The sequence below is a fragment of the Raphanus sativus genome, chromosome 4, assembly GCF_000801105.2.
Source record: "Raphanus sativus cultivar WK10039 chromosome 4, ASM80110v3, whole genome shotgun sequence".
Taxonomy (NCBI): Eukaryota; Viridiplantae; Streptophyta; class Magnoliopsida; order Brassicales; family Brassicaceae; genus Raphanus; species Raphanus sativus.
Genome location: NC_079514.1, coordinates 18,484,158 through 18,496,543, shown reverse-complemented (window position 1 = coordinate 18,496,543; position 12,386 = coordinate 18,484,158). Strand labels below are relative to the sequence as shown.

At 29.1% G+C, this 12,386-nt stretch overlaps 1 protein-coding gene and 1 pseudogene across 1 annotated transcript; both read right to left on the bottom strand.

Moving 5' to 3' along the window:
- Window positions 1–7,871: 7,871 nt before the first annotated feature.
- Window positions 7,872–8,633, bottom strand: LOC108836286 (extensin-like). Its single transcript, XM_018609461.1, has one exon. It carries the CDS (start codon window positions 8,631–8,633, stop codon window positions 7,872–7,874), a length of 762 nt encoding a protein of 253 aa, XP_018464963.1.
- A 520-nt stretch (window positions 8,634–9,153) lies between these two features.
- On the bottom strand, window positions 9,154–10,073 carry LOC108837594 (RNA polymerase II C-terminal domain phosphatase-like 5; annotated as a pseudogene).
- Window positions 10,074–12,386: the final 2,313 nt, after the last annotated feature.

Here is a 12,386-nt window from a genome sequence, read left to right as displayed (position 1 = left end):
CTCTGCAGCATAGAAACTTAAACGACAAGATTGATATATAGCAATTAGCAAGATTGTTTTTGTACATAGAGATCATAATAATGACGTGAAAGCCATTTTTTCACGTGTCTCGAAAACGTTGACTTCGATTTTGCTTTTTTTGATTAAAACCTATCAAACGGGAAATGCTTATTTTTTTTTATTATCCTTACTTAAACGAGGAACATTTTAAACATTAAATCATCATCATTTAGCAAAAAAAGAAAAAAAACATTAAATCATCACGACTCCGTAAATATGCATATTTGTTTAAGGCAAATAACTTATATTCAATCATTTTAAAACTGATTTACACATCCAAATCCAATGCAAAATCGATCTTACTCATCATATCAGTTGACTGACAACTACGGTAGAAGGTTGGATACCTCAACAAATCGGAAATTTAGGCGATTTTACCGGATATTTAATTATTATAAAATAAAACACTCCATTTTGAGGGGTTTTATTTTATTGTTTTATGCATAGTTTCAATTATTAAATTTAATTATTGTGGCTGTTTTTTTCTGCATATCATGCTTACCACTAAGTTTTAGTCATGTCAAATAAATTTAGATCCTTTTATCAATTTTTTTTAGAATTTTGATAGTGTAAGACACTTTTAAAAATGTGTTAATATATAATTTAGAAGTAAACTGAAAACTAAGGCTTTGAATGTGTAATGCAGATCAAAAATTGCAGATCAGACAGAAATGCAGATCAAGCAGAACATATGCAGATCATGCAGATCAAACAGAACAAATGCAGATCAATCTAATTTAATAAATTATTGTATTTAAAATAAAATTTGAATTTTTTAATGAAAATTAAATATTAAATAAAACACAACTTCTTATATATAAATAATAAATATCATGTTGAAAAAAATATCATCATTTTAATAGATATAATGAAATTAAAAATTAAATGAAAAATTTTACGAATCTGGATACGGATATAGGGAAATTTAGGGTATACGAATCCAAATTCGTCGGATCCGTGGATTTAGAAATTGAATTTTGGATTCCTTATTTTTGGATCCGTCTAGATATCGTACTATCTGTGGTATCCAGATCCGGTTGTAAAAATAAATAAAAATATTTTTTTAAGATATTAAAATTCTCAAGAATAAAACATAAATATTTATACAAGATTTATAAATATATAGATGTATATAATATTAAAATTAAAATATATTATTATAAAAATAAGTAAAAAGTTTTTAATATATTTTTATTAATTTTTAAAATTCCTAACGAATCCATAATATAAAGTTTTTGTCACAATTTTGTTTTTGATGAATTCCCCACAAATGCCAAAGAGGGGTTATTGGGAATCCGGGTCAATTTTTTTTGGATCAAACTAATTTACTAAATCATCATATTTGATTGAATGTTAAAAATTTAAAAATAAATTTAAACAAATATTTTTGTTTGATTATGTATTTTCAATCATTTCTCCAATGTTAGTCGTAAACATTTCTTATCTAGTTTTTGGTTTTTCATCTCATTTGCCTCAACCATAAAACTAATATTATTTTATTTATGTTAATTATTATCAATTATAAAAATAAACTATACATATTTATTTCATAAACTGAATATTATATATTTTTATTATTAGCATATACTAATATTATAATAATATATAAGAATAACATATATAACTATTTATTATATAGAAATTATATAAAATTGTGAATATATAATATACATAGGCATAATTTTCTATTAACGTATTTATATATATATAAAATACGTTTATAAAATTTGTTTCAAAATAAATTAATAATAAAACTGAAAAGTTTGAACAATTTATTAAATGTAATTTTGAGATGAAATATAGTATTTGATTAAAAGTGACAGAAACAAATTAAATGAATACATTTATAGGTGAGGGAAAGAAAAAAAGAAAAAAAAACAAATTAATTTGATTGATCCTTGCATGTTTTTGGTGTCTTTTTTTTTTTTCTTGCAGATCACTAAATCAATTACCAAGGCTTTGACTTTGAATGTAATGCAATTTAAATGCAGGAGAAATGCAGATTATACTACATTTATTTGCCATTCAACATTTAAATGCAGATCATTCAATTTGCAGTCCAATCTGCATGCAGAACATTTTTTCAAAGGAAATTAATGATCTGCAAAAACCATGAAAAAGTGCTGGAATTTATGCAGAGGGCCAATCAATGAAGTGTTATTTATTCTTTTTTTTTAATATTAGTTATTAATAAACAGTCTACTTTGTACATCTATTTTTAGATACTATAGTTCATTTATTTTTATTCTTGATAATAAGTAATATAATTAAAATAACTAATACTTGTTTATAAATTTTTATTTTATAATATTTTATTTAACTTAATTAACGAATTCATATATGTTATTTGGTAATTTAAATTATTTATGAACTTATATTTTCAGATTAGATATATCATTTAAATTATTTTTGTTTAGGCATGTTCAGTTATATGTATCTTTTATAATTTAATTTTAGTTTATATGATTATATATCAGATTTATTGAAACAAATATATATTTATTATTCTAACTTTTGACTATAATATTTTCTGTTTTGTTTTACTACTATATATATATATATTTTATGCAATTTCATAAGCATGTATATACTTCGTTTAGATATTCAAAATTTCATATAATTTTATGTAAAAAATATTATATACATTATATTAAATGAATATTTTGTTAATACAAAAACATATATCAAAATCGACACTATTAGTTCTATAATAAATTTTCATATAATTTAATTCACTATTAAATGATGATTGTTTGTCATTTTTGTCAACATGATATTTATTACTTATTTGTAACAATTTATATTTTTTAGATATTTAATTTTCATCTTAAAAACATTTAACATTTACTTAAATACAATAATTTATTAAATTATATTGATCTGCATTTGTTCTGCTTGATCTGCATGATCTGCATTGGTTCTGCTTGATCTGCGTTTATGTGTGATCTGCATTTTTTGATCTGCGTTTCCCATTCGAAGCCATTTAATTGTAAGATAATACAATTGGAGGAGAAAATTAACATGCAGAATGGATTGCAAAAGCTGTCCATTCAAGTACAAAATGCAGAACTAAATAAAAATAATAAAATATATTTAGCCTGCAAACAGGACTATTTTCTGTACAATTTTTTTTGGTCTGCGTGTGGGAAGAAGAAAGTGGGTGGCGAAAAGCAGAGGTCCAATGTATGGACTTCTTTATTTTTTATTTTTTATTTTAAATAAAATATAATCTTGTCTATAAATTCCAAATACTTCTCATTTTTCATTTTCACAAGTTCATAAGTCTCTCAAGTAAGTAAGTTTTGTAGTTTTTCTAATATTTACGTTTTATATATAATAATTATCCTAATTTATTTTTATAATATGTTGAAATGATAATTCTATCTTGTGATTAACTGTTTCTAATATATTTCAGGTTTCTCCTATCAACATCACTAAAAATCAGAATTCAAAGTAATTTTTTTTCTTCAGTCAATTATGGAACTTTTATATCTTTAAAACACTAGAATTTTTATTCAATAGTATTAGTATAAAATTTAATAATTATTTCTATGATAAATATATTGCTTAATTAATTTTTATTTTTCTGTAAATTAGTTTATAAAATTAATGTCTGTAACTAATAATCATCTAAAAATATTTATAAATTATCATTTTTATAACCAATTAATATTCTAGACAATGAAATTATAAATATATATATTTCGTTCCTTTACATATATATAAAAATATATGCAGTTTTTACTCTTGTGTATAATTAGTTTCTATATTTTAAGTTCTTTTTTATTTTTTCGTTTTTATATTTAATTTGAAGATTAACTTTTTAATAAAAGTGTATAACATGATATATATATATATAATCATATGTAATATTTAGGTAAACTGAAAACATATAAGTTAGAGTTGATTTTTTAATTGTTGATGATACTTAACATAAATAAAATAAATAGTAGTTTTGTACAAAATATAATGCATCTGATTATATTTATATAGAAATCAGTTTAATATATTACTGCATGTTATTTATTGTATATATTTATAAACTTAAATATTTTATAATCACTTAGTATTGATTTTAATTTATAATTGTTCGCATAGGTGAATTTGTAATTGTTCGCATATATATATATATATATATATATATATTCTTATACTTGTATCTTGTGTTAACTGATTTTTATTATTTGCAGGTTGTCTGTTATACGTACAACAATTCAAGAAATCAAGGTACATTAAAAAATTTATGTTCAATAATATTCTGGAAATATAAATTAAAATCTATGTTCAATAATATGATTGTGTTAACTGATTTTTGATAATTCATATGTTATTTAGTTTATATAATTCAATTAAAAATTTAAAATAAAGATAGGGTTTTAAGTTACTTATTTATTGAATTAATTAAAAAATTGTAGATATAAATTAAAATCTATGTTCAATAATATTCTGGAGATAACATACTAGTTTAGAATAAATATTGTTTTTGCTAGAAATTTCTGTTTTATTTTAACTATTCATTCTATTTTTATATTAATTAATTAGTGCATGGTTTTGAAAATTCATATGTTATTTAGCTTATATAATTCAATTAAAATTTTTAAAATAAAGATAGGGTTTTAAGTTACTTATTTATTGAATAAATTAAAAAATTGTAGATATAAATTAAAATCTATGTTCAATAATATTCTGGAAATAACATAATAGTTTAGAATAAATATTGTTTATGTTAGAAATTTCAGTTTTATTTTAACAATTCGTTCTATTTTTATATTAATTAATAAGTGCATGGTTTTGATAATTCATATGTTATTTAGCTTATATAATTCAATTAAAAATTTAAAACAAAGATAGAGTTTTATGTTACTTATTTATTGAATTAATTAAAAAAATTGTAGATATAAATTAAAATAAATGTTCAATGATATTCTGGAAATAACATAATAGAAGAAGATGAAATGGGACAAGAAAAATTTATGGCAAACATTAGAGAAATTATTGGGAATACATTATGGGCAGCCAAAAGTGTTTCACGTTAATGTTTTTCATTTTCATTGTATGTTGTAATGATATTTTTTTTAAATGTTTAAATTTTCTTGGTATTTAAAGTAATAATAATGTTTGTCTATATATAAGAATTTTTATTTTGTTTTAAATATTTAATTTAAGAACTTTATTTTTTGACATTCGAATAAATAAACTCTTTCGATAAACTAGTTTAGCCAGTTTAATCTGCATTTGTTCTACTTGAACTGCATGATCTGTATTTGTTTTCCTTGATCTGCATTTTATGGACTGCATCACCCATTCGAAACCCAAATTTATCCTGCATGGAGAACTTATGATTTTATTTTGTTCTGCATTTGGAAAGTTGAATGAGAAAAATAATGCAGTCCAATCTACACTTTTGATGACCTTCATTTATCCTGCATTTGGCATGTGTTACATTCAAAGCCTAATATATGTGCTACATGTAGTACATAGAATTTTGAGTTATTTGCAAAATTGACTCAAAACTCAAAGTTAACCCTAAAACTAATCCACATTTTTTTGTCTTATTCACCCCACAAGTTCATATTATTCACGAAAATGCCATTAGTTTTCTTTTTTCAAAAATGACATTTTTACTCTCTCAACCTCACCATCTTCAAGTATTAACAAGATTACCATTGTCATCAATACACCAATCACTAATAACAACCAATTTGAACCTCTTAATGCACCTCAAATCGATTTACACTTCTTGTTTCTCAATTCTTATGAACTAAAAATAACATCTATTTCACTTTCTCCTCATATTCATCCAAAAAACCCAAGATTTTTATTCTAAAATTTTATGATTCATAGAGCCATTGAAGCTTATGATTCTTGGTTGGTCACTTTTCTTCGAGAAGACTTTTGTGTGATAAACAAGTTATTTCACTCGTTGAAACTATGAAATCAGTTTTTTTTTCCAGATATGTTCGTCCAGACAACTTTCAGGTAAGTCTTCTGGTTGTAGACGACTTTCAGGTAAGTCTTCTGGCTGTAAACGACTTACATGGAAATCTTCTTGTCAATGCAGATGTTAGTTTTGCAATTGACTTTTAAATGTGGTTTTAGAGACGACTTACATGGAAGTCATCCATCTTTGTTTGTTAAAAAAAAAATATTCGAGACAACTTTCATGTAAGTCGTCTAGGGTATACATGTTAGTTTTGCATTTGACCGAATTGTGTCAGAAATTTGGCTTTTCCTCGACGACTTAGTAGATTTTTTTTTTTAAAATAAATATTTGTTATACCTAGACGACTTCCATGTAAGTCGTCCCAGGTTAGTTTTGCAATTGAAAAACAAAACATAAAAATTTATTTTTAGACGACTTATACGAAAGTCGTCCATGATTTTATTCCGAAATTCTGGTCAAACCTTGCTTATCTTGGACGACTTCCATGTAAGTCGGCGGAAGTCTAAAAAAAATATTTTAAGTTTTATTTTTCAATTGCAAAACTAACCTGAGATGACTTATAAAGAAGTCGTCTAGGTATAACAAAATATTGATTTTCTAATTTTCTACTAGAAGACTTATGTGTAAGTCGTCCAGGAAAAGTCAAATTTCTGACACAATCCGGTCAAATTCAAAACTAACACGTTTACCCTAGACGACTTTCATGAAAGTCATCTCTGGTTTCCTCGATATTTTTTTTAACAAAAGTTGCCAATATTTACAAAAGATGACTTCAAGAGAAGTCTTCTGTAGAGTTTGGAAGTCGTCCTTTGTAAAATTTTAATCGCAAAAATGTCCTAATGGACGACTTCTCTGGAAGTCTACCAGAAGACCTCCGTGGATGTCGTCTGCATCAATGTTTAATAAACTTGCATTTTCTCTAAAACTATAAAGACTTATTAACATTTTCTTGTTAATTCATGTATATTAGTCAATATTGAAACCACTGAATGAAATTTATAACTTAATTAGTGATATTTATGAGGTTACCAGCATTCATGTTTATTAAAATTTCTAGCTGACCGGAGAAGACTTCCGTGGAAGTCTTCTCCGTTAGTTTTTGTAAACTAAATTTGACTAAGTTTTTCAGCACAAACATGTAAAAGTGTGATATGTTTTAACTAGTTACTATTATAGGTAACAAATTCTTGAGGACTTAAAGAACAATCACTTTGAAACATAGTATAACGTGTGGTGTCACACATATCAAAGAAAGATAAGTTTATCTTCTCATGAAGACTTCTAATGAAATTTTTCTATCTTTGAACTTATATAATGTTTTATCTTTTATGAATTTGACTAAATTTTCTTGAGAATTTTTCTCCTTTAGCTGTAATAAATTTAATTAACTTTTTGTGTTATTGTGTTTTGCTATTGAAGTTGTATCAATAATTTCAATTATGTCAAGTAATTCTGGCAAGATAATATTGTGGAAAATGAACATATTTACCAATTTTTTTCATTAATATCTCTTCAAATTTACAAAAAAAAAAATCACAACTAAAGGAGTACACATGCAAATCACAAAACAGACCATAAACAAAATATTATAGATCATTCCCTTACAAAGACACGCTTGGACTCCACTTAATATGGAAAAAGACTCTCCTTCATCTGCATGTGTACACTCCTTTCTTTCTCCTGCATTTTAACAGAAAAAATCACAACTATTTTCTTTGTCCTGCATTTTAATAGAATATCCTTAAAAGAAAGAAAAAAAGCTAAACAAATACACAAGCCACTATACTAAGAGCAGCTGCAATGGAGGATTTTAGAAAAGAATCCTTAACAAAATAATATTAAGATATGTGGTGGGGTCCATGTTTTATTAAGAATTGTGTATTTGATTATATGGTAGAGACTTCCCATTGAAGTAGCAAATAATGAAATCTTTATGAATATCTGCTCCTTTTTTGAATACAGCATCAGGAATGACTACTCGAGGCCTTCCAGTCGGTGAGAGAGTAGTAGGAGCAAGACGTCTCAATGGCTTATCCATAGATGCTCTGAATTTCTCAACCAGAATTTGATTTGGGGTTGAGTTAATCACAGCTTCTGGATTTGCAGAGATAGGGTTCGGGCTTTCTAGAGGAGGGGGGTTTTTGGTAATGGTTTGAGCAGGAAGAGTAGCTGACTTAGGGGGGGAGGTGGCAGGGTTGGTATGGATGGGGATAGGATTTTTTGGTGGAAGGATAGTGAGGTTTTGGCTTGGAAAAGGTTGATTTGCTACAGGGTTTTCTGTAGCAGTTACAGATCTACTTTCTGAAACAGAGCCAGAAGCAGATAAGGTTGTGGTTTCAAGCTCCACCTCCATGTTAGTGGATTCAGTTGGAGCAAGAGCATTTGATGGGCTTCCCGTTGGAGGCTCAGTACGGGGGAGAATTGGTAGATCCCTTCGGTAACCCTTGCGAGTAGCACCAGAAAGGGCAGTTTTTGTGGTAGAGTCAGTGAGGGAAGGGAAGTTTACGGGTGAGAGAGGGGAGGTTTGGTCGGGGGGGTCAGGAGGGAGGACAGGAGGGGGTTCGCCAGGAGCAAACGCTGTCGGATTCTTACCGGAAATGAGACCAAAAACAGTCCACGCAGGTTGCATTGGGATTAGTGTTAGAGAGAATTTGACTTTTAAAAAAAAAAATTTAGAACTAAACTTCATATGGTATGGTTATAATCTTGGATTAATTTTCAGTTCTTTTCAAATTTCAATCCGTTGATTTGCATTATGAGTACAGTTTGTTATATCTTTACCAAAGCTTTTTTCTGACAAAAAAAAACTTCAACTGGTTTTGTTTACATTTTTATCTTTGATAGAATGCTTGTAGAGAATAAAATAATATTTCTAATAAATCTAAAACTTAGATCCACATAAACTTTCATAGCCTACTGGAATAAAGGCCCCAACACTTGAGGAAATTAATCTTGGATACTTGTTGAACATATATATATATATATATATATATATATATATATATAATATATATATATATATATATATATATATATATGGAATAAGCTTTAAAGTTTTCTATTCAAAATAACTTTGGAAAGCTCTTACATTATGAACGAGATCACAGAGTTACAATGCTTAAATGAAGTTACTACAGAATAAAAGATTCTTAGTATAGTACACTACGATTGAATTCAATCTCTTGTAGCAACAACCTCACGTCATTCGACTCCAACTCCTCTTCAACTCTAAAGAAACCGCAGTGAACTTCTTTCAGCAAACTCAAAACATTAGCCAACCCACTGTTGCATTCACTTTCGTCCGTCCTCTCCTCAGAGTATGCCCTCGAACACTGGCCGTTGCTCGTCCTGAAATAGTTGTATTTGCTAATCTCAACCAAGTTACTCTTGTGATGAGGCCACGCATCACGCGTATCATCAACAATCACCACGCCGCGTTCATCCGCCAAGATCAAATCCAGCGTCTTCACGTAAGGACTCTCCTCCCTCGTTATCAGTCTATTACCGAAATAGATCCGCTCCAGATCGATCAGCTCCAAAACGGACTCAGCGTAGAAGCGGTTACCCATTGTGTAGACATACATCTTGAACATCTCGTGCGCTTCTCTCAAGAAATCGTGGACAAAAGGACGTAGCTTTATCAAGTGTTGGACGGGATCTTTGTCGGATCCCAACAGCCAGAGATCGTGCCTTGAACCCGTTTCTTGGATGAGATACTTCTCGGCTTCGGTGAGAGACGGAACGCTTGCTTGTGGACAAGGGTGTGGTCAAGATCGAGGACTAAGACGAGTTTCTTGTCGCACAAACAAGAGAACCTGGTCATGAGACGCTTCGTCAACGGGATAGCGTCGTGGCGTACCTGTGAGCCCTCGGAGTCGGAGAGACAGTGGAACGATCTGTAGTGGCGTTCGTCGACCATTGAATTGCAGGAGGTGCAGACTCCGTGACAAGCGAAGGAGTGAAGACATGTGGTGGGAGAAGGTGAAGAGAAGTAGTCGATGTACACCGGTTCTTCGATCTTCCGTCTTTTGGGGTTTGGTTCGAGAGACAGATTTTCGACTATAGACATGGTCTTTTTGTCTCAGATTAGGTTGAGAATTATCAGAGGATTGATCAGAGACGAGAAAAATCAACAGAGAATCGTGTAATTGAGCAAGGACAACAGCAAAAAGAAAACCCTAATTTTTCGTAAGGCGAGTGTTAGAGAGGAACTGGTAATGGGAGATTAACACGGACCAAGTGCTGTAATTTATAGATACTCTCGCTAGGAAAAAAGGAAAGTGGAAACTATCTGATTGACCATTGTACCCTTTTACTTATCCGCGTTTTCCATTTATTTAGGAGCGCGTCGAAAAATCTTCTCATTGACTTTTTGACTCTTAGTTTGACTAGTTTCAGTTCCTATCAAATTTGGGTTTTGTGCTTTCTACTCACATTACTACAAATACAATATATGAGTTTCAGTTCATATGAAAAATAAATTATACGGATTACTACCGAGAAAAACTTACATGAGATTTTCAGTATGAGCTTACTAATGCTTATACGATAGAAGATATGAATTTTGAGTCATGAAAAAACAAATTAAACGGATTGTTAAAGAAAAACTAAAAAAATCTTCAGTGTGGTGCAAAAAATATTATGAGACTTGGTTCCGAACAGATTCAAGGTAGTGAATTTTTATAAGACTAGTCCGTTTACCCTAGACGACTTACATGGAAGTCATTTCTGGTTTCCTCTATATTTGTTTAACAAAAGTTGCCAATATTTACAAAGGATGACTTCAAGAGAAGTCTTCTGTAGAGTTTGGAAGTCGTCCTTTGTAAAATTTTAATCGCAAAAATGTCCTGATGGACGATTTCTCTGGAAGTCTACCAGAAGACCTCCGTGGATGTCGTCTACATCAATGTTTAATAAACTTGCATTTTCTCTAAACTAAAGACTTATTAACATTTTCTTGTTAATTCATGTATATTAGTCAATATTGAAACCACTGAATGAAATTTATAACTTAATTAGTGATATTTATGAGGTTACCAGCATTCATGTTTATTAAAGTTTTCTAGCTGAACGGAGAAGACTTCCGTGTTTTTGTAAACTAAATTTGATTAAGTTTTTCAGCACAAACATGTAAAAGTGTGATATGTTTTAACTAGTTACTATTATAGGTAACAAATTCTTGAGGACTTAAAGAACAATCACTTTGAAACATAGTATAACGAGTGGTGTCACACATATCAAAGAAAGATAAGTTTATCTTCTCACGAAGACTTCTAATGAAAGTTTTCTATCTTTGAACTTATATAATGTTTTATCTTTTATGGATTTGACTATGTTTTCTTGAGAATTTTTCTCCTTTAGTTGTAATAAATTTAATTAACTTTTTGTGTTATTGTGTTTTGCTATTGAAGTTGTATCAATAATTTCAATTATGTCAAGTAATTCTGGCAAGATAATATTGTGGAAAATGAACATATTTACCAATTTTTTTTTTTCATTAATATCTCTTCAAATTTACAAAAAAAAATCACAACTAAAGGAGTACACATGCAAATCACAAAACAGACCATAAACAAAATATTATAGATCATTCCCTTACAAAGACACGCTTGGACTCCACTTAATATGGAAAAAGACTCTCCTTCATCTGCATGTGTACACTCCTTTCTTTCTCCTGCATTTTAATAGAAAAAATCACAACTTTTTTCTTTGTCCTGCATTTTAATAGAATATCCTTAAAAGAAAGAAAAAAAACTAAACAAATACACAAGCCACTATACTAAGAGCAGAGCTGCAATGGAAGATTTTAGAACAGAATCCTTAACAAAATAATATTAAGATATGTGGTGGGGTCCATGTTTTATTAAGAATTGTGTCCATAAAATCTTTAATTAAGGATTGAATGTTACTGAATTCTTACACTATTCACGGGTCTCACGACACGTGATGACCCGTGATTGATTCTATTTTTTTAAAATAAAATTGACAAAAAATAATAATAAAAAATTCTAAAAAGTTACCTATGATTCCGGGCCACATGGAACGCCATTGCAGCTGCTCTAAGGAGGTATCATTGTATTTAGCGCCCCTAAAATTCTTATAATTCTCAGCGGCTAAAGCCTTTGCTTTACGGACTTTAGCGCATAGCAGACCCTGATCTGAACAACCTGTTTCACAATAACAACAACCAAACCACCAACCAAATCAGAGAGACCTCATCTGAACCACCTGCTCAGGCTGACAATAGAGGAAGGACTCCTGCAAGACAAAGACAAAACCCGAAAGAACCAACACCTGAGAGAAAACCCAACTCAACCGCACCTCAATGTGGAACACTACTAGGTCACTGCTATACTGTTGCTAAATCAAAGAACAACTTAGA